This window comes from Barbus barbus, assembly GCF_936440315.1.
Source record: "Barbus barbus genome assembly, chromosome: 20".
Taxonomy (NCBI): Eukaryota; Metazoa; Chordata; class Actinopteri; order Cypriniformes; family Cyprinidae; genus Barbus; species Barbus barbus.
In genome coordinates this window covers 29,980,002-30,004,812 of record NC_136748.1, presented here as the reverse complement: position 1 = coordinate 30,004,812, position 24,811 = coordinate 29,980,002, and the positions used below count along the sequence as shown (strand labels likewise).

General features: G+C 34.7%; 1 protein-coding gene across 1 annotated transcript in view; it reads right to left on the bottom strand.

Annotated features, from left to right (window-relative positions):
* The window catches only part of LOC306886802 (pleckstrin homology domain-containing family G member 3-like), a 58,767-nt gene extending 35,251 nt beyond the window's left edge, over positions 1–23,516 (bottom strand). Inside the window, exons 1-2 of the mRNA XM_079444107.1 lie at positions 23,380–23,516; positions 12,793–12,855 (exon numbers count right to left, since the gene is read on the bottom strand). Of these exons, the coding sequence (XP_079300233.1) occupies positions 12,793–12,841 (49 nt within the window). The 5' untranslated portion in view covers positions 12,842–12,855; positions 23,380–23,516. The remainder of the gene's footprint in view (positions 1–12,792; positions 12,856–23,379) is intronic.
* Between the last annotated feature and the right edge of the window lie 1,295 nt (positions 23,517–24,811).

Below are 24,811 nucleotides of genomic sequence, written 5' to 3'. Positions count from 1 at the left end.
CCTACAAATGCATATTCAATAAGGTCAGACACAAAATAACTGTGTCCACTCCTTTTCAGCACTAATTCGTCACGGAGTGTCTTTAGTAAAACCTGACAGTACTATTTTAACGCCAAAAGATGGTTTGCACTGGTGCAAGCGGGTAGTAAAACTGGCCCTAAAATTCTATTTAAATATTACAAATTTATTTGAATCGTTTCAACGATTTCATAAATTGTTCCATTTCTAACAAGAAATCTCGGAGTCTTAAAAATGTGTAAAATTTAAATTAAAATTTATTCTATTGCTTCACACTCATAAGCATTTAGATTTGACAATTTCATGTAAGAAATGGAATAGGCTAATTTACAAAACTTTTACGTTTTTGTTTCGAAATTTATCTTGAAATTTTACACGCATAAGCATTTGTAAGAAACCTGGATTTGATTACACCTTTGATTACCAGGGAGTGGTAATGGGCTTGAAGATGAAGTGGTTCTCACCTGAGAGACAAAGGGCCCTCCCCTAAAGCTGCTAACGGCCCATCAGTGTGACTCTGACTGAGGCAGGTAAGACAGTGTGAGGAGACTGAAATTGTTTTTTTTTAATTATTTGTATTTTATTTACAACACAGTATAATCAAAACACACATAATGAGGGTCAAAGACATTATTGTGCACACTGATCTAACCACAGAGATGTGAACAGACTTTGACTCGTTCCTGCAACAGATTCCTGCAAAACGAGCTGGTATCGCCGCGATACAGCCGACCCCAGAGGGTTAAAAATAGAATAATTTATAAAATTGTTGAATCAATACAATTTCAATTCAAATTACATATTTGATCAATTGTTTCTGTTGCAACAATTTTATGCATTTTTAAATTTCAAACAAAATATGGTCAAATCTAGACACCTTATAAACATGCGAGTGTAAAATTTCAATCCAAAATTTTTATTGTTGCAACAATTTCAGAAATAATTCATTTTCTAACAAGAAACGAGCAAATAAGTGTCTTAAAAAATTTACATTAAAAAAAAAAAAAATTGTTTCACAATCTTAGGTGTTTTTTTTTTTAAAGATGCTGAAAATGACATTTTATATCTGACATACAGTGCTTAATATTTTAACTCTAAGAACTAATGAAATGATCAACAGTTCATTAGCACAGAGCTAATGATTAAACACAGCGTTTGAGCGCTGACCTGCACACACACTTACAAGAAACCCAAACACACCTGTAACATTCCCTCACAGGCATCGGTTTGAAACCCACCGTCCTTCATGGAAATCCATGACGTACAAATGACACACACTCATCCCGACTGACTCACATCTGCTCAGACAGGCAGAGAACAGCCACAGGAATGACTCAATAATTCAATAACAGATAACAGGCCATGCGGTCAGAAAAGATCTACAGGACTGATTTGACAGCATTAGTTAAACTGAAAAATGAAAGTGATTATTTAACTCCGTTAACACTTCCCTTTAAAACAGCAACAACTTGTATGGAGGCAACTCAAAACACTGATCACTTCAGTTCAACCCCTTATCAGTAAGCAACTCTACGCACACTAAACCAGCCCAAAACAAGCATTAACCCACAAACCTTCCTGTCTGACTGACTGTGAGAGTTCAGGATTGTGAACACAAACAAGGATTAACTCACCTCAAGAGCTCGAACACATTCACCAGCTCCAGATAATGATGCTAACATCAGCCAACAAACCGCACGCTCAGATGAACCTGGTCTCTGTCTGCATACGCAGACGTTTCTGGAAGCGAACGTCTGCGGCGGAATTGCTGGAATTCCAGGGATTCTCGAGCGCAGAGGTTTGATATTCATAGCTTGAATTCCTCAACGCTAAAAACACACTTCCTCTTCACCTGAGCTAGAAACGGCAACAGCTCAAAATAGAACTGCGATCACTAAATACAGCATGAGACGAACATCAAGTTTTCAATTTTATGCATAACGCATGTACTTTATGCATTTATCCTTAACCTATGCTATGAAACAATGTGTTTTAATTAGCGCTGGGCAACCATTAATCACATAGAAAATAAAAGGTTTAGTGTACATAATATATGTGTGTACTGTGTATATTTATTATGCATATATAAATTTACACACACATGCATGTACAATGCCATGCGAAAGTATTCATACCCCTTAATTTTTTATGTTGCTGCCTTATGTTAAACTGCTTTAAATTACTTTTTTCCACATCAATCTAAACTCCATACACTGTAATGGTAAAGCAAAAAAAAAAAAAAGGTTTTTACATCTTTGCAAATTTATTAAAAATAAAAAACTTAAATGATTCCATTGCATAAGTACTCAAACCCTTTCCGGGACATTTGGAAATTAGCTCAGGAGCATTCATATTGCTTGTAGGTGTTTTTTTGCATTGAACATTTACAAGCATTTTTAATACACCTAGATTTGATTATATCTTTTTATAATTTATGAAATTGATGAGACAATACCATTTCAATAAAAAAAAAAAGTAATCAATTGCATATTCAAGTTTTAACAATAAACTGTTCTACGCTTTTAAACAACATTTATGAAAATGAAGAGAATGAGCTGTATTGGCGAGGTATGTTTACACATACGAGGGACATTTTAATTAATTTCATTAATTGTTGCATCGTTTCACTAATTTTATAAATTATTCAGTTTCTAACAAGATGTGATCAAATCTAGGCATCTTAAAAACAATCAAATCAAATTTAATTTGTTTTTTATGCATAACGTATGCACTTTATGCATGCATGTATAACTTGTTTAAATTACTTGAGCATAACTTTTCAAATTTTATAGTGTAGCCATTTCTACACTATAAAAATTACTTTTCATAGTAGTAAATAATATAAAGGTTTTTGGAGTGCATTTTAAAAAAAATACTATTTTATACTTCAATGCTGTTTCTTCATAATCATTTATGAAATTTACAACCAATTTCTGACCATTTTTTATTTTCAGTATATACAACCATTTAAAAATACAATAGCAAGGACGCATTAAACTGAAATTTTTTGTTACATTATAAATGTCTTTACTGTCATTTTTGATCAATTTCAAATAAATGCTGTTTTTTCAATTCATCCGTGAATCCTGAAGAATTAAATGTATGATGGTTTCAAAAATATTCATCAGCACAACTGTTTTCAACATTGATAATAATCAGAAATGTTTGTTGAGCAGTATATTATTATGATTTCTGAAGATCATGTGACACTGAAGACTGGAGTAATGATGCTGAAAATACAGCTTTGATCACAGAAATAAATTACAGTTTAACACATATTCACATAGAAAACAGCTGTTTTGAATTATAATAATATTATAAAAAATGTACTGTATTTACAGTATTTTTAATCAAATAAATGCAGCCATGGTGAGCAAAAGAGTCTTGTTTGAAATAATTCAACATCAAATTGCAGTTAGACTTCACATTATATTTCACCCAATAAATCATAAAGGACCGGCGCTGCACATGTAAAACATAACACACAGCAAAGCAAGCGTGGATTAATGATCTCTGGCTCAAACCATCACATTTCCTTCCAACAAGTAACAGTCAGACTCACATCAGTAACAGTAAAAGCAGCTGATGCAAATTTCACTCAGAACAACATCAGCACATCTGCCACAAGCAGCGTCTGCATAGTCAAAGCAGAGACGTCTAACACAGATCTGATCATGAACAGTTTCACTGATGCAAATAACACAGCTCCAAACCCAAAAAACACTAAGTTTAACTAAAAAAATGAGCTGCTATGAGAGTGACATTAATGTTCGCACACATAAACACATGTAAAAAGCCACTGTCTAACAGCAGACAAGCATCTCTAGAAATATTCCTCACCGGAGGCGATCAAACGCACGGATGTTTTCCTTTTGAAGTTTCCTGATATTTCTAATGGTGCCGCTCACCTCAGGGAAGCAGAAGCAGATCTGATTAATGTGTGTCGGCATTTAACACTCCTACAGCCTCGACACTCCTATAATCACACCCACAACGTCACAATCACACACACACACACACACACACACACTCACACACACAGAAAAGTTACTACTGATGGTATACTCTAACATGGAAGGATCATGATCAAGTTTGTAGTCTCCAAATATGGAAATATGGACTGGTAGTGTGTTATATATCAAAGTACCACACCATATGATATTTCTGGGAAACTGAATGTAAGATAAACTAAAATAAATAACTAAATAAATAATAAATTAAAAAATAAAATATAAATACTAAAAATTTAATTAAATTACATTTAAACAAACAAATAAAAGCTTAAATAATTTCAAAACATTCCTGAGCATTTTAATAAAAATAAAATCACTCACTGGTGACAAACATGGTAGCATACGGGAAATAATAAAAAATAAATATAAAAAAAATAAATAAATCACGATTTTCTACTTGTGTTTGAAATGCTTGTGCTTTTCTCGCTGACAAGAAAAAATAATAAAATTAATGAAAATAAAAAAATTTAAATATAGTATTTTCTACTTGTGTTTGAAATGCTTGTGCTTTTCTCACGGACAATAAAAATGTATAAAATAAAATAAAAGAATAGTGTTTTCTACTTGTGTTTAAAAAGCTTGTGCTTTTCTTGTTGGCAACAAAAATTAATAAAAAATAAATTGTTTTTCCACTTGTATTTGAAATCCTTGTGCTATTCTCATTGACAATAAAAAAAAGTGTTTTCCACTTGCATTTGAAATGCTTGTGCTTTTCTCGTTGACATTTAAGAGATGTTCAGATGGAAGAGATTAGCGAGTCTTTCTGAGGCTCATATGCAAAACATCATTTCACAAACACAACACGGTCAGAGAGAAGCCGGCTTTCATAAAGCTCACAATCATCATCTACTGGAAAACTGACAAATAGATAGGCTCAAAATTACTCAACACAATGCAAACACTTCTAAACTCTTCAATTACAATTCAACAGTACATATATAAATGAACTTCTGTGCACAAATGTCATTAAATCTGAGCTGTTCATAAGATCACACAGGAGTCAATGAGAGTTTGGACGGATGCCTTTGGGAAACACTGACGCTCTTCATCGGCCTGGAGGCGTGTCGTCTGGAGTATTTAGTAGCTACTCGGAATGAAACACTGCCCACCATCACCGAGTCACACCATCCACCCTCGGATTACACTGAGACTGAAATATCTGCTGACGGAGAGCATCAGTCCTCACAAACACTCGAACAACACAAAGTTCATGAATATAGAGTAGTATCAAAATATTGTATCGTATCAGTATCATTAATATCATTGCCATGCCATGTTATTGAAGCACCATCTGTTACCATCACTGTTTACCATAGTACCAACAGAGTAACAAAAACAACAAAAAACGAATTTTCCCCAATGGGAATAAATAAAAATTAAATAAAATATACTAAAATATTTTTATTTATTTTTTATTTTTTTTACAAATAGTTAAATAAAAATAAATTACATTAGAATAAATAAATAAATAAAAGCTTATATAAAAAGCAGAGAATTAAAAACATTCCTGATCATTTTAATAAAATTAGAACTGCTCACACTGGTGACAAATGTGTTTGCATGTGGAAAAATCCATACAAACAAACAAACAAAGGATTTTTAAAATTATATTTTGTATATTCTGGAACAAATTAGATTAAAAAAACAAAAACAAATCAAACTACTGGATAATGTAAAATAAATAATCAGGTCAAAAAATAAAAATAAAAATAAGGAATTAAAGTTTTTTAAAAAATTTAAAAAAAGAAATTATATATTCAAATAAATAAAACAAAAGTTTGTCAAATAAAAATTCTAGGGCTTTTTTAAATTATATTTCGGTACCAATCCTAATAAGATTTTTAAAAAACTCAAAAAATTCCTACTGCATAAACTAATAATAATAAAAAAAAATATATATATATGTATGTGTGTGTATGTATGTATGTATGTATGTATGTATGTATATGTACAGGTGCATCTCAATAAATTAGAATGTCGTGAAAAAGTTACTTTTTTTATTGTAAATTATTTTAAAAAGTGAAACTTTCATATATTTTAGATTCATTACATGTAAAGTAAAACATTTCAAAAGTTTTTTTGTTTTAATTTTGATGATTAGAGCTTACAGCTCATGAAAGTCAAAAATCAGTATCTCAAAATATTATAATATTTACATTTGAGTTTCAATTAATGACCATCCCTACAGTATAAATTCAGGATCTCTTGTTCTTTGAAACCACAATAATGGAGAAGACTGCTGACTTGGCAATGATCCAGAAGACGAACATTGATGCCCTCCACAAAGAGGGTAAGACACAGAGGGTCATTACTGAAAGCTGTGGCTGTTTACAGAGTGCTGTATCAAAGCATATTAAATACAAAGTTGACTGGAAGGAAGAATTTGGGTAGGAAAAGGTGCACGAGCAACAGGGATGACCGCAAGCTTGAGAATACTGTCCAGCAAAGCTGATTCAAACACTTGGGAGAGCTTCACAAGGAGTGGACTGAAGCTGGAGTCAGTGCATCAAGAGTCTCCACGCTCAGACGTCTTCAGGAAAAGAGCTACCAAGCCACTTCTGAACCAGAGACAACATCAGAAGCGTCTTACCTGGGCTGTGGAGAAAAAGAACTGGACTATTGCTCAGTGGTCCAAAGTGCTCTTTTCAGATGAAAGTAAATTTTGCATTTCATTTGGAAATCAAGGTCCCAGAGTCTGGAGGAAGAGTGGAGAGGCACAGAATCCATGTTGCTTGAAGTCCAGTGTGAAGTTTCCACAGTCAGTGATGATTTGGGCTGCATGTCATCTGCTGGTGTTGGTCCACTGTGTTTTCTGAAGTCCACAGTCAACACAGCCATCTACCAGGAGATTTTAGAGCACTTCATGCTTCCTTCTGCTGACAAGCTTTATAGAGATGCTGATTTCATTTTCCAGCAGGACTTGGCACCTGCCCACACTGCCAAAGGAACCAAAAGCTGGTTCAATGACCGTGGTGTTACTGTGCTTGACTGGCCAGCAAACTCACCTGACCTGAACCCCAGAGAGAATATATGAGGAAGATGAGAGACACCAGACCCAACAATGCAGATGACCTGAAGGCTGCTATCAAAGCAACCTGGGCTTCCATTACCACCTGAGCAGTGCCACAAACTGATCACCTCCATGCCACGCCGCATTGAGGCAGTAATTAAAGCAAAAAGAGCCCCTACCAAGTATTGAGTACATATACAGTAAATGAACATACTTTCCAGAAGGCCATATATATATAAATGGGTCTAAAAAAAAACAAAAATCCCCCCAAAAATCCTTTTTTCATCCTAATGGAACTGAATAAAAATGCTTATGTAAAAAGCACAAAATCCTGATTATTTTTAATAATATTAAAATTATTCACTGGTGACAAACGAGGTGGCATTCACAGATTTATCCCAGCAGAGCTCAAAAGTGAAAGTAACCAGAACTATAGTTGTAAAGCTCATCCATTTGGTCGCCACATGTTCAGAGAGAGAGAGCACAGCTGAATCAATGTGTGTCTTTACACACTCGCTCATTAACATGTCACCTCCACCACCATCAACAACATTTTCATGCTATTTTTACCGGCAAGAGTCTCACGATTCTGTGAAAACAGAAGGTGTCTGTTATAAAGATCTTTGTTTTCACCTGACTCTTCATTTCAGACGTACCTGTGCGTTTCTGCCGTCTAACCGTATAATTTGACTTGATTACAGAGCTGGCGTAGTATCAGATCTGCAGATAACCACACAGCAAACACACAACTCCTGAAAGAAACCATTACTGAAACCGTTTCTGATGACAGACAGAGAGACGCAAGCATTTATGTCTAATAATCAACAGCTTTTCTTGAAGAACAACAATCCTGAAACTGGATATTTCACATTCAAACGAAGTTCAGACGAACATCACTTAAAATGAAACTTCTGCCATCGCTCGTGTTTAATAATAATAATAATAATAATAATGTGACAGCAATAACGTCAAACCATCACTGGCTTTCACAGATCTCCTCAGTGATATCAAACCTGGAGCAATGCATCTTTACGCACCATATTTGATTCAATATATTTGGTCTATATAAAAACTAAATAAATAAATAGAAACAACCAAAAACTAATGCATAGGCCCAAAACATCAATAAATAAATAGATATATTAACATAACATAAAAAGTACCTAACTAAATAAATTAACTAATCCTATATTATAACGTTACATAAAACCTGAAACCCATGTATGTATGTACAGGTCTGAATAATAACTAAATAAATTAATGTATAGTCCTATTTAAAAACTATATAAAAGAAACAGATAAATGTTATATAACACACAATAATATAAAACAAACTATTTTAAATTTAAAGGCCTATATAACACAATAAATCAATCAATCATATATAAACCTATATAAATACTACATAAAACCTGTATAAAAATGTATAGGCCTGTATAAAACATTATAAATAGGCCGATATAAAAATAATATAACCTAAATAAAATAAAACCTAAACACTAAATAAAACAGGCCAATATAAAAACTATACAAATAAATATATTTTTTAGGCCTAAATAAAAACTATAAACAAACAAACAAACACACAGACCTGAATAATAATTACAAAATATATTGGTCTATATAAAACACTAAAAAACTACCTAAATAGGCCTGTATTAATAAAAAGTTATATAAACTACATAAATAGATAAATAAATAAGATGCACAGGTATAAACAAAAGCATAAAATCATAAAAACAAAACTATAGTAAAAACTATATAAAACAAATAAATAAATAGGCTTATATTTAAAAAATATATAAAATAAGTGAATAAAATGCCCAGGCCTATACAAAACAAATAAAATGTACAGACCTTTATAAAACATAAATAACTAAATTAACAGGCCTAGATAAATTAAAGTTATATTAAGCCTAAAAAACAACAACAAAAATAATAATAAATGAATAAATAACAACAGCAGTCTTGATTTCCCACTAGAACTGTCAAAAGGGTTACATGAGGGTCATGGTTTGGGTTCAACTATTGTAATTATAATCAGCTTAATTTAAGAACAATTGAAGTCAATGGGAAGTCTGCTGGGTCAATGTGTGTGTGTGTGTGTGTGTGTGAGATTCGCCGTTACTGTAGAAGTTTAATCCCAGTTCTCCCCGAGGCGTCCGGCACAGCACTTCCTTCACGGGACAAATTTCTCCTCTTGTCCGAGAACAGCTCGTCACAAATCTCCATGACGACTGGAACGGCTCATTAAACTAATGCTCACAATGAGGGGAGCCTCTCTCTCTGAGACAGATTATCAATTACTGCAATAACGGAGGAATTCCCACAAAAGAGGCTAAAGCGCGAGAACAGCGGCTCGAGCAGGAGTCACTCTAGAGGAGCTTCCAGAGCATTGTGAAGAGCCATAAAAGCCTTTGCAGAGGAGATAATGAGTGCTTTATAAAAGGGACGACAAAATAAAAACACAGTAACTGGCCTTTAGGGTGGCTGGATTATTTCTAGTAATTTTCCAGCTGGTTTAGTGTGCAGATCCGCACACACAGCTGAATTCCTCACGGGTCACATACAGTCGTTTTCATTCGGGTCACATTTACTCTGGATCGGTTCCTTCAACACACCCACCGAAATACTCCGTATACGCCGTCAGTGAAGCCCAAACCAAAACCCAAACAAAGCAAGACGGAGGAAAACTGGTAACACTCACAGAAAAACACAAATAACAACTAAAACCTTGAATTAATAGCGTGAATATCGCAAAAACTTTACATTTGACATCCAAAAATTAGCTTTTTTCTATATTAACATATTTTACTTTACTGTAATATAATTATAATTTTTTATTGTATTATAGTGAAGAAATATTGCAAGTAAATTTTATTTAAATCATAAATTAACTGCAGAGACCAAATGCAAATATGATGAATAATTATGTGACCTTTTAAATAATATACAAACAGAATTTTTCAGGATTACAGTAATGAGAGTTTAAGGGGAGATGCGCTTAATTGGCATGAAAATATCAATGCACAAAAAAGCACAAAAAAAAAAAGCCAATATTCTAAATATGTGACCCTGGAGCACAAAACCAGTCATAAGGGTCAATTTTTCGAAATTGAGATTTATACATCATCTGAAACTGCATGAATAATATTTCCATTGATGTATGGTTTGTTATGATCGGACGATATTAGGCTGAGATACAACTATTTGAAAATCTGGAATCTGAGGGTGCAAAAAAATCTAAATATTGAGAAAATCTCCTTTAAAGTTGTTCAAATGAAGTTCTTAGCAATGCATATTACTAATCAAAAATTACGTTTTGATATATTTACTAAATATCTTCATGGACCATGATTTGTACTTAATGTCCTAATGATTTTTGGCATAAAAGAAAAATGTATAATTTTGACCCATACTATGTATTTTTGGCTATTACTACAAATATACCCCAGCGACTGCTTTTGTGCTCCAGGGTCACATATAAACTTTAATCAAGCAAGCAATAAATAAATACATTTTAAATATATATTCAGACCTATGTGCCTCCAGAAGCTTGCGTTCTGCAAGTGAACATCGCTGTATTGTTCACCCAAAGACACACAACATCACTTTCACAGACTTTTTCATTAACTGTTCCCTCCTGGTGGAGAGACCTGCCCAACACAATCCCAGCAGCTGAGTCCTTATCCATCTTCAAGAATCGGCTAAAAACACATCTCTTCCATCTTTATCTGACCCTCTAACTCTAGCACGCTCTATTCTAATTCTATTTTATCTCTTTGTTGAATTGACCCTCTAACACTTGTTCTCTCTATTCGCTTTCTAACTGCTTCTTTTCTTAAAACAGCCTCTAACACTATAGCTTTCTCTATTATTTTTCTATTCTACCTAAAACAAAAGCTTCTTGAGCAGCAAATCAGTATATTATTATGATTTCTGAAGATCATGTGACACTGAAGACTGGAGTAATGATGCTGGAAATACAGCTGCAGATCACAGAAATAAATTACATTTTAACTTATATTTAAACAGAAAGCAGTTATTTTAATAGTAAAAATATTTCACAATATATTTGGCTGTATTTTGGATCAAATAATTGCAGACTTGGTGAGCAGAAGAGACTTTAAAAAAAAAAAACATAAAAAATCTCACTGACTGGTAGCGTATATTTAGATATTTGTCATGTTTAACTTACCAGGACACATGAGATGCTTCTGGTCAAAACACACAAACTTCCTGACAGACCGATCCCCAGCCGGCCCTCATTTAATCCTGCCTCTAAAACATCACGAGCTGCTCTTTCGATTCCCACTCATCCGTGTGCCAACAGACGCGCATCACGACTCTCTGAAACTTCCAAAATAGGCCATGAACGGAGAGCATCCAGATTTAGGGGAATCTGGAGCGCAGTGAGTAAGACCAGAAGACAAGCGGCTGTGTTTACAGAGAGAGGAGGAGGAGGCTGGTGTTCATTCTGTTCGATCCGTGCCAGAACCCTGGCACAAAAATGGTTATGAAATCCATAAAAGTCTCTTTTGTGAACTTACAGTCCATCCCTCTCAGCAAAATCAAGTTTCTCCATTACTCAACATTTCCACAACGGCCACTGCCGAATCGCATGAATTGGATTTGATTCGCAGGCATTCTTGCACTTGTTTTGGCAGAGCGGAGGAGAGACGGCGGCCAACCGTGAGCTCAGTGCACTCACAGCGGAGCGGAAACACACATCTAGAGCAAATAAACACTGACTGCACACTGCAGAAACACAGCGATCAACTCCTGCATTAAACACAGCCCAACATTAGCACTCGCCACCTGCCAAATCACAGTCAAACCGGCTTTGCCAAGAAAATAAAAAGAGTCAGTTAGTCTGTAACTTTAATAATAACTGCAACTATGATACACAGTTACATAGCAACAATCTAGACACCCTAACAACCACCTAGCAACATGCTGACAACCATTCAGAACACATTAGCAACCGCATAGAAACACTCAAGCATTGCGGCTTGGCTTAAATCTAGCCTATTATATATATACATTTTATTTAACATAACTCTAATTTTGTGATTCATGAACGATGTTATTTGAACAAATGAACTACATGCAAACAAAATGAAAAAAATAAAATAAAATAACATTCACAGACTAATGCCAAAGCGGACATTATCACTCAAAAGTTTGAGGTTGGCACTATTTGTATATGTTTTTGAAAAAAGTCTCTTCTGGTCACCAAGACTGCATTTATTTGATCAAAAATGACTAAAAATAGTTAAATATTATTAGAATTTAAAACAGCTGTTTTCTATGTGGATATCTGTTCAAATGTAATTTATTTATGTGATGAAAGCTGTATTTTCAGCATCATTACTCCAGTCTTCAGTGTACTTCAGAAATGTACTGCTCAAGAAACATTTCTGATTATTATCAATGTTGAACTTCTTTTATTGTGGAATATTTTTGTGGAAACCATGATGCATTTTATTTTTCAAGATTCACAGATGAATAGAAAGTTCAAAAGAACTGCATTTTTAAAAATAGAAATCCTTTGTAACATTATAAATGTCTTTACTGTCACTTTTGATCAATTTAATGCATGTAATGTATTCATTTCTTTAAAAAAAGAAAGAAAAATCTTACTGACCCCAAACTTGTGAACCCGTATGTCTCCATTAGTGGAGTGAAACCGGTTTCACACTGGTTTGTGGTCAGTAAATCCAGCAGAACGGACAGATATGATGTTCTCACCTTCTCCCATCAGGCTGTTGTTGTGAGCGCAGCTGGACTCTTCTCTCATGTCCCTCACACACACTGAAACACACACAAATCAAACTCAACACCTGAACAAATACAAACACATCTGACTTCACACTCACATACTGTACTCACAGACTTTCTTGAGAAGTTATGTGTGCTGTAATCACACGACTGATCAAACGCTTGGACTGAATTCTCATTACATTAAAAAAAAAGTATGCAAAGGTTCAGTTAAAATGATCAAATAAAGCTCTGTAAGCAAAACTGTTTTAATATATATATATATATATATATATATATATATATATATATATATATATATATATATATATATATATATATATATATATATATATATATATATATATATATATATATATTAGACATAGTTCTTATATTTCCATTTGGGATATTCCATAATGTATGGCTTCATTTATTAATAATAATATTACTATTAATAATAACAATAAATATTATTATTATTATTATTCACATATTTTAAATGTGATATTCTATTATGTATTGCATTATTATTATTATTATTATTATTATGGAGTTGTTGTTTTTATGTTTTCAGATATATTTTATGGATTCAGTTTTAATTGCTTAATTATTTTTTAATAATCAAAAAGGACGTCTAATCAAATGGATTACTAAAATAAAAATAGTAAAAAAATATTATAATAATAATAATGTGTAGTAGTATTAATAACAATAATGATGGTTATTATTTGCATATTTCCATTTGTGATATTCCATAACATATGGCTTTATAAATTTTTTTTTTTTTTTAATAGAAAGGAAATAGTGCGCAAACTTTTGACTGATCATTAATATGCATTTGTATTCGTAATGCACCTACATTTTGAACAAAATACAAACTTGAACAGAGATGACATGAGCACTTGAAGATCAACTGAATAAACCATCGCAAATAATAAGCGCTGTTTGACAAACAGTTCTAAGATCTCCAAATTGCCACCGAGCCTTGGACAAATATTGTGTTAAGGTTGTTTTCTGCTCTGCCTGTGCCATGCATTCCAGCTGCCGCCGGATCTGTCGTCTTATCAGTCCAGCAAACACAGATTCCAGCCATTCCATCAGACACAGTCAATCAGTGTTTGGCCCGAGTCGCTCGCCAACGTACCACGCAGAGGAGACCCCGAGGACTTTAGCACTGAAACCCAACCGAAACTTCAACTCGACCTTCAGCCAAAACCCCGGCCCTGAATCCAACAGGAACAAAGGGAAAGCAACAGCTTGTGCACACGAGGAAACTTCAGAAAATACACAAACAAGGCCCTATGAAATCAGTTTGATTTTTCCCACAAATTCTATTTTTTTTTTTTTTCCAAATTCTGTGTTTCCCGTTTTTATTTTTCTGGATTCCATTTAAATTGTTTAGTTACATTTTAATAAAACACGAAGGGGTGTCTAATCAGTTGGATAAATAAAAAAAATAATTTAAAAATGAATGGCAATTTTAACAATAAAATATTAATATATAAATATTGTTATACTCTTTGAAAAACTATTTTTTCAGATATTATATGATGTCTGTTTGAATTTTTCCAGTTTAAATTGTTTATTTGAATTTTAATAAATCACAAAAGAATGTGCAATAAATATAAATAAAAAAGTAACAATTTAATAATGTATTACAATTTTAACAATAATATTGCCCCATGAATTTGCCTTCAGAAAGTCTGTTTTATTTTTTCTGGATTACATTTAATTGTTTAATACATTTTTAATAACCACAAAAGGATATTTAATCAATTTGATCAATAAAAATGTAATTTATAAGTTTATTACAATTTTAACAATAATACTGCCCCATGAAATGTGTCAAAATCAGGCTTGAGATCTCAATTATCTTCACTAATTTGATTGTAATGATGTAGAGAGTGTTTGTGAGTGGATTCTGTGAGTCTCTGTCTTTAATAAGAGCATCAGGATCAGAGATCAGAGCCACCAGAGTCCTCCAGGAGTAAGATTTCTGACAGCTGTGCTGCTGAGACGAAGCCAAGATCACAGCCGAGACCGTCTGGACGATTATCACACAGCAGATAACAGACGTACATCAGGATCAGTGTATCTCACAGGGATGCAGCATAAGAGACTTCAGACTGCATGTGTCACATATGAACAACCTCTACATGACTGAAATCTGCTCTATTCTATTCAAATGCATCCTTTGCATTGTAAACAGATGAAGTGTGCTGGCATGTAAATGTCCATTTGGTTCAGAACACAAGTCAAAGTCCATCTGGAGAGCTTTTGTTCCCACAGCTGATAAAACGCGCTCACCGAAATTTGACCCTCACATCCAGGTCTGGGATTTGTCCTGTAACTGAAGACAGATGGATCTGAACATTAGAGACAGTTTCATCTGTTTTCATGCTGATTTACTGCTCAAGAAACACATTAGCAATGCGTATAAATGCATATATAAAGTCTCCCCTAAAAAAAAGGTAGTTACGACTTTTTATCTCACAATTCTGACTTTTTTTTCCCTTGCAATTCTGACCTATTTTAAGATATGAACTCAGTACTTTTATTTTTTTATTCCCTAGCTTCCATAGTTTAATGTTTTTGCTGAAAAACACTTTTTTTTTTTTTTTTAAATAAAAAATGTATCTTATTCTGACCCCAAACTTTAGAACACACGTCTACAATAGAGTTCAACTTTTTCAAAATACAGCTGATCTTTTTTGCAACATGGGTGCAAATCTTTTCATCTAACAATCCTAATCTTAGTCTGTACTGGTCTAAATATTTCTAAATACTAAAAATGAATTTTCTTTATTAAGGATCCATCTGAATTGTTGTAGGATGTAACGTTACAAAATAAAGCAACACCCAAAAAGCATTTTGCAACGTTGGCTAAAAAAGCAAGTATTGCAAAAGATCCTCCAGCCTCCCAGTGAGAAGATTGATATGAAGCTGTATTTATTACATCATGAGAAAACCACAAGTGTTCATAACACCGGTTTCACACCGCAAGCGTGAGCAGCGTGTATTTTTCTGGCGTGCATGTTAACAAATGCGTGCATTCACACCGTGAGCAGGAGCAGCAGTGCCGCGATCGTTTCGGCACGAGTCTATTTTTACTGTGCCGCTTACGCTGAATTAAAGTCACAGTGCATTGTTCTTGATCAAAATTGACCCGATTAACATTAAAAATAACAAATTTCACCATAAAATTATGTAAGTGATGTCTCGTGTTTCACAATCACCATATGAAAAGAAAAAAAAAAAGAGAAGTTCTCAGACATAATTTTTCCTGACAGGGTCGCAATTTATTTGTATGCACGTATTGAAAACTTGGCTCAAGTTTATCATGTAAACTACCTATATATAGCATGTTATTTACATATGTGTGTGGGACTGAGGGGAGGGGGACACGGTCGCATCACAGAGTATGCAGGCCATATCATACATCAAAGCACATATGATGGCAAAAATATGACAGAAATGACGATACTCGTCTGTATTGCATGCAGTACAAGCCACGGTTCAGCTGCACTCGACAAACATTGCCAGCATGAAAGCACAATGTGCACACGCTGTTTACGCTCTGCATACGCACTGCTTCTGTTTCTTATCATTCTGAAGAATATAACTTGGTTTGCAGTGAATGGGTGCCGTCAGAATCACAGTCCAAACAGATGATAAAAACATCACAATAATCCACACCACTCCAGTCCATCAGTTAACATCTGGAGAAGACCAAAGATGAAACAAATCCATCGAGACGTTTTTGACTTCAACCCCTTGCTTCTGGTTCTTCTCCGTGCTCAAGAATATAACTTGGTTTGCATTTACAGGAAGAAATATGCAAAGAAAAACCACAAACGAGATCGCTATACTTACTTAATTTTTCTTCTAGATTAATTGGAGATTTTTGCTAAAGTCTCCAGATTCTGAGATGATTCTCCTGAGGAAAGACCCCAGTAATGTCTGAGTTTAAGAAGAGATCATCTCAAATCATTCCAACAGATGCAATCATCAGTCAGAAATCTCATTATAAACTCAAACATGATCTGAGCTGCTCCGCATTCCTTTTATAGTCTAACTGTATGGGTTTTTTCTCCTGAGGAAAACAAACGGAACAAAGTTGATACTGAAATCTCATCTGAAGTCATGCAATGAAATCTCCATCTTGAGAAAATCCACTGAGATGGATATCTGATGCCATGCAAGATAAATTGAAATAGTTGTGTGAAACATTAAGACTATCTGCTTTAGAAGCATTCATTCTCTTAAACGCATGAGACACAATCTAATGACAGTCTCCAGACTCAGAACACTCTTTCATTATCACGGTGTATTTATTCTTCAGCCATAAATAAATGTCTGTCAGCCGTATAGGAAAGCCTCCCTCTGCTTTCCTCTCCCTCAGCTTTCTCACACACAGTTAAAACACAAGGCGACAATTACTTCCTCAATTAAAACGCTTCCGAAAGCCAAACGCTCCCAGCACTCCCTAAAAATACTCCCTTCTCTTCCGCCGCTGACCCCACGACCCGACATCATCTGCGGGACTAAACCGAACAAAAACACGGAAACGCTCCATTGGCAGGCAGGCCCAGAGACACAGTCTTTATTATTTCAGCAGTTTATCTTAGCTGACCTCAGTCTCACGCTTCAAGACAATGTTTCAGAGAGACAGACAGTAGTCTAAGCATTTATAAAACACACTTAAGATCAGATTTTATCTTGTAGCGGAGTGTGTTTCTTCATCAGGTTTGTAGAAATGTGTCTCTGTATCAGTGTCTCAGCAATGGATGCTCTGCAGTGAATGGGTGCCGTCAGAATGAGAGTCCAAACAGCTGATAAAAACATCACAATAATCCACACCACTCCAGTCCATCAGTTAACATCTGGAGAAGACAAAACCTGAAACATATTTTAGTTAAAAATTTCTTGATGCTGGATTTGAGTCCATAATCCATAATAACGCTTCCTCCAGTGAAAAGTGTTCTGGTCTGAATCAGGAGAGAAATCTGCACAGATCAAGCAGCGTTTACAAGACAAAACAGCTCTAAACAAATGTGTGGCTGGATTCTGGTGTGAGAGACAACAGGAGATGCACTTTTTCACTGGAGGAAGTGTTATTATGGATTATGGACTTTTTAGTTAAAAACGTCTTAATAATGGATTGGTTTCTTTTCACTTCTAAAGACGTTAATTGATTACTTGTAGATTATTGTAATGTTTTTATCAGCTGTTTGGACTCTCATTCTGACGGCACCCATTCACTGCAGAGCATCCATTGCTGAGCAAGTGATGGAATGCTACATTTCTCCAAATCGGATGAAGAAACAAACTCACCTTGAATGGCCGTTATACACTAACTTAAAAGCACAATGCAATACACTAGACTTGACCTTCCATTCCTTGCATGGTCAACAAACCAGGTGAAATAAACTACAATTTTCTTAACTCATTATTAGATCAGAGTGTCAAGATGTTTAAACAAAATTGGTTCAATGCAAATAACTGTATTTATTTCTAATTGACATGCACTTCGTGAAGACACAATGTACTATTGTCTGAAACTCTTACTGCATACTATTTCACGTGATATTTTTCAAATATTTCATGCAACATCAATCTCCATCTCAGTATGCATCGTCTGACTCTCAGAATGCACTAATCGCACTAATCTTCTGCAAATTCCCGTTAAATTCCTTTTCTTTAGGAGCTGTTTAGGAGATGGTCGGATAAGATATCTTCCCATATGAACACCCAGTGAGCTCTATAAATAAGCACACGGTGCACGTGGACCCGCACCAGCTGCCTAATTGGCCAATGATTGTTTCCTGAAGAAAAGCAGAAACACATTTCATGCAGCTTCCCCCTTCACATGCATCTCAAACAAACACAATACGCTAGCAATATAGACATACAAACAGATATTAAGCTGCTCATGTCAGCTAGAGGCTCCGGACTCTTAAAACCGCCCGATTGTTATGCTTATTTATCTTGGGAACACTCCAAATTCATAAATGTCTAAATATTACATAAATGTTCCACTTCTTGAAAAATTCCCAACTAGTACAGAATGTGAAGAGTTTAAAAATAAAGTCATTTTCCACTGGTTTTATAAACTTAAGTCTATATTAAGCAAAGAACATAATTGAAAATCAAAACACTAACCAAAAAAGTAACAACACATACCATGGTTGCACTGTTTTCTCAGATATGGTACAATGGTAAATAAATACCATGTTTTTTTATATGTACTATGGTAATGTTTCAAGTACCTTGAAATACCATGAAATGCAAATATGGAAATCATTCAGTATAATGGTTATCAAAGTATTCGTGATCGACTGATGTGTGTTTCTTGATGGCTGATATCGATATCTTAGAGAAAAAGGTGGATGATGGCCGATATATTATTTCACACCATTTCATTTAAAGATAGTAAATAATACATGCTGCAAAACAACGTAAAACTTCTAAATTAGATCTAAATTTGGAAATGAATCAATATGTTATAAAAACAAATCAGCTAATGTGATAATTGAAATAAAATGCCAAATATCGGCCGATATATTGGATTAGGCAATATATAGGTCACTTACCGTTTATTTTACATAACATTTATTAAATTAGAAATCAATAATTAGAAAAATTAATCAATATTTTGAAAGAAAAAAAATGGCCAATGTGATAATAAAAAAAAGTCAAATATTGGCCCATATATTTGCCTTGGCAATATATCGGCAACTTTTCTATTTATTTGACATAAAATTAACTAAATTAGAAATAAATAATTTGAAAAATCAATCTTTTTTTTTTAAATAATCGGCCAAAAAGAAAAATGTGTTAAGATGATGCAATAATTAAAAAATGCCAAATATTGACTGTTACACTGGCCTTCGCAATATATCGTTCAACCATTATTACGAAGTACTAAAGTGTATAAAGTGCATAAAGTGATCTGATCCCATATTACTGGCCCAGAACTGTTCTAAATAAGGCATGTAGTACCTTAAAACTCATTTTCTTAGAAGGTCTTAAACTTGAACCCTTTCAAACCCCTCAGATCCAGGCCTGGAGCAAAAGGACAAAGAGCTGCTTCTTGGAGATCCATAAATCTCTCCGTTCAGGATTCAGCGTTCAGCTGTTAACTTCTTGGACAAATAACCCTAGAAACAACGTTCCCTTGGGGACTTTTAACCCTGACAAGGTCAAAGTAAAACACTGACCCCGTCTAAAAACATCTAGCGTGTTCGATTACGCCCGTGAAGACCAGAGCGTGAGCTGTGAGTTTGCAGTGCTGGGAAACTGAATGAATGGAGAATGAAAGTAAATGTCTGTGACAACACTGTTGCACAACTAATAAGCACTCAGGTGAGTAAATAATAAATGGCTTGTGTGTTTTTAATGATCAGTGACGAAAAGAGTTTGATTCACTAACAAACTGGACAAAAATACTGTGTGCACAAATGTTTTACTCAATATCTAGTCCATAAGTATGGAAGCATGTTTCCATCATGGAATAAAAATTAAAAGGTAATTGCAATTTTTTTAACCTCACAATTCTATTTTTTTTCCCTCTCAATTGCAAGTTTATATCTCAGAATTCTGAGTCTACATCTCGTAAATCCATTTTATAAATTTGCAATTGTGAGTGAGTTAATGTCTTTAATATTAAATTATGCCCTAATACAGGTGCATCTCAATAAATTAGAATGTTTTGAAAAAGTTATTTTTTTCTTGTAAGTTATTTCAAAAAGTGAAACTTTCATATATTTTAGATTCATTGCATGTAAAGTAAAACATTTCAAAAGTTTTTTTGTTTTAATTTTGATGATTAGAGCTTACAGCTCATGAAAGTCAAAAATCAGTATCTCAAAATATTAGAATATTTACATTTGAGTTTCAATTAATGACCATCTCTACAGTATAAATTCTGGGTATCTCTTGTTCTTTGAAACCACAATAATGGAGAAGACTGCTGACTTGGCAATGATCCAGAAGACGAACATTGACGCCCTCCACAAAGAGGGTAAGACACAGAGGGTCATTACTGAAAGCTGTGGCTGTTTACAGAGTGCTGTATCAAAGCATATTAAATACAAAGTTGACTGGAAGGAAGAATTTGGGTAGGAAAAGGTGCACAAGCAACAGGGATGACTGCAAGCTTGAGAATACTCTCAAGCTAAGCTGATTCAAACACTTGTGAGAGCTTCACAAGGAGTGGACTGAAGCTGGAGTCAGTGCATCAAGAGTCTCCACGCTCAGACGTCTTCAGGAAAAGAGCTACCAAGCCACTTCTGAACCAGAGACAACATCAGAAGCGTCTTACCTGGGCTGTGGAGAAAAAGAACTGGACTGTTGCTCAGTACTAAAAAAAGTCCTCTTTTCAGATGAAAATAAATTTTGCATTTAATTTGGAAATCGAGGTCCCAGAGTCTGGAGGAAGACTGGAGAGGCACAGAATCCATGTTGCTTGAAGTCCAGTGTGAAGTTTCCACAGTCAGTGATGATTTGGGCTGCCATGTCATCTGCTGGTGTTGGTCCACTGTGTTTTCTGAAGTCCACAGTCAACGCAGCCATCTACCAGGAAATTTTAGAGCACTTCATGCTTCCTTCTGCTGAGAAGCTTTATGGAGAAGCTGATTTCATTTTCCAGCAGGACTTGGCACCTGCCCACACTGCCAAAGGTACCAAAAGCTGGTTCAATGACCATGGTGTTACTGTGCTGGATTGGTCAGCAAACTCGCCTGACCTGAACCCCATTGAGAATCTATGAGGTATTGTCAAGAGGAAGATGAGAGACACCAGACCCAACAATGCAGATGACCTGAAGGCCGCTATCAAAGCAACCTGGGCTTCCATACCACCTCAGCAGTGCCACAAACTGATCACCTCCATGCCACGCCGCATTGAGGCAGTAATTAAAGCAAAAGGAGCCCCTACCAAGTATTGAGTACATATACAGTACATGAACATACTTTCCAGAAGGTCAACAATTCACTAAAAATGTTTTTTTTATTGGTCTTATGAAGTATTCTAATTTGTTGAGATTTGTGGGATTTTGTTAAATGTGAGCCTAAATCATCACAATTACTTAAAACTACTTCAGTCTGTGTGCACTGAATTTATTTAATACACAAGTTTCACAATTTGAGTTGAATTACTGAAATAAATGAACTTTTCCACGACATTCTAATTTATTGAGATGCACCTGTATCTTTTTTCCTCCCAATTCTGACTTTTTTTCCCTCGCAATTCCAAGTTATACATTTGCAATTGTGAGCGAGTTAATGTCCTGCATCATTTTTCTTTCAGAAAACTGGCATTATTCTTGGAATTCTTGTTGTTTGCATCTCGCAATACTGACATTATTTTCTCAGAATTCTGCAATTCTTGCAATTCTAACTTTTTTTTCTTTTCTTTTTTTAATTCTAAGCCTAAATCACAATTAGAGGTTATAAATTTACAATTGTGAAACTTTTTATCAGAATTGGAAGAAAAAAGTCTTAACTGTGAAATTAAAAGTTTGCAATTACATTTTCATTTTTTTACTCCATGGCTGAAACAAGCTTCAATACAGAGAGTTAACAGCAGAGCTCAACTACAAAACCAGCTTTCACTCTAGTTTCCATGACTTTTAGGATTTCATTAGTTTCCATGACTTTTCCAGGCCTGGAAAACACAATCCCGTATATTTCCAAGTTTTCCACAATTGTGGGAAATGCTGCAAAGAGTTATGTCATCCATATAACCACAAATACGCAAACGAAATGCTTTCACTGGACCAACACAAGCATCATTTAGAGGTCATATATAACAGACAAGATGCACAATTGTTTCCCTAAATCAACACCTCATCATTTGTTAATCAAAGCACTAGGCAAATACTCTCTTTACAGAGTACAGACTTCATCAGAGACACTCGTAACACCTTCAGATGAAGGAAACTGGTGAAAAAGAAACTACTGATGAACGCAGAACAAACATCTCAGTTTATATCTGCATGCATGTGGTTTTAATGAAAGTTTAACAGCAACTTTAAAGGTTACAGAGTGGGTTTTAAAGGGCTTTGCTTTAGAAAACCAGCTGCTTTAAAGAACCAAGAAACCAAAACTAAAAATGGATCTGAAAAACTTGTGAATTTTTTATGCATGCTGCAACTTATTTTTATACTAAACCGAGTAGGCTTTATTTATAAGAATGAAAAGTAATGATTAAATCAGCAAAGCAATGAAACAAGTAGACAATTAACTCTAATTTCAGAATTTTCACTGAAATGTTTTGAAGTTTTAAAGATGTTTTCTCTCTGTATCTTGATATCATTGGGACATGGTTTGCAAAAGTGCATCTGAAACATTTTTGCTAATAAAATCGTAAATGTGATTAATAACTACAAGATGTTTTCAACAAAACAAGGACAGCAAAAACATGCAAACTTCCTCAAATGCACATAGAGTGTCTTTAAAAACTAAGAAAACACATCTAACACTTTGTCATTTTCATGTAGTTTTCTAGTTCTTAACGCGTTTACGCACCACAAACAAGAGCTCAGAGACTTTAAATCAAGACAAAAACACTCACCGACCGAGTTGCTCGTTATTTAAGGCGTTTGCGGTTCATTCGCAGCTCACAGACATCTATGCATGTGTTCTGTTCACCGGCTGCAGGTCCGAGAGACTGTATGATCAGCTCATTTGCAGCTGCACTGACTTCAGTCTGAACTCAAACACAGAAACTACTCCAGCAGAGACTCCTGATGGGCGGGGCTTAGCGACACAAATTTATTGTAATCCAACAATCAAATAATTCCTAGATTTATTTTCATAATTTTCACGACTCGCACATGCATGTGATGTCTCCAGTGCAGCAGGCAAGCTTGGAATATGGAAAAGTTACATTCAGCAGATGGAAATATTGCATTATATTGATTTTGTCAGGAAAAAAGATGATCTGAACACTGTTGTGTAAGATATGGCTGTACTTTACTCTGGCATTACATCCCTCTGATCAACACGTGCTACATTATATTACTATAATTAAACATCTTTTTGAAAAATAAAACAGTTTCTTACAAACTTATGTGATTTGATAAAATACATAATGAAATGTATATATAATGGAGAACTTACAATTAGCTGCACATGACAATTAATGAGATTAATAGTGACATTCAAGTAGAAGTGTTGTATTAATCACTATTGAGTGTTTGTAATAACTTCTGACTGCGATCCAATGTGGATTTTGGTCAAATGATGAGGCAGAAATATGTTATTAGTAACATTCTAGAATAATTGTATGTGGAAGATACACAGTTACAACTTCTGTGGGGCGTGAAGAAACAGTAGTGTAACTAATTACTGTTGGCATAAAGTAACAAGTAACTATTACTTTTGAAAGGAGTAACTAGTAATGAGTAATATATTCCATTCTTTGAGTAACTAGCCCAACACTGGTCCTAATGAAGTTAACTGGTGGAGGTGTGTTTGATTAGGGTTCAAGCTAAACTGCAGGACAGTCCCTTCAGTACCAAGTTTGCACATCCCTGCTTCAACTCACAGAGGCTTCATAAAAGATAAACTGCTGCTATTATTTTACAACCCCATAAAGAGCACAATAACTCATTAGCATTTGTCTTTATAATGTTCTTTTTAAAAATACAAATCTTCATCTCTAGCATGTGTGCAAGCTGAATAAAGGGCATCCCCACAGTCTCCAGGGGACTGTATCTGCAGCATGACAAAACAGACTTCACAGAAATAAAACAAGCCCTCTGATGAGAAACACCACGAGGGGATTCAGGCTGATGCTTTGTCTTTGCGCACTCTTTCCAGAAATCCATCGTTTCTGTGACTCTGAATGGCATTTGGTGCCACCAAGGGTTGATTCTCAGAATGAACCTGCAAGCACAAGAAAAAAAATCAAATAAGTGTTTACAGAATTTGCCCTAACTGACAGATTTGTGCACTTTGAGGTTAATTAAAAATACAATATACTCTCTGAACGCACCTACAAG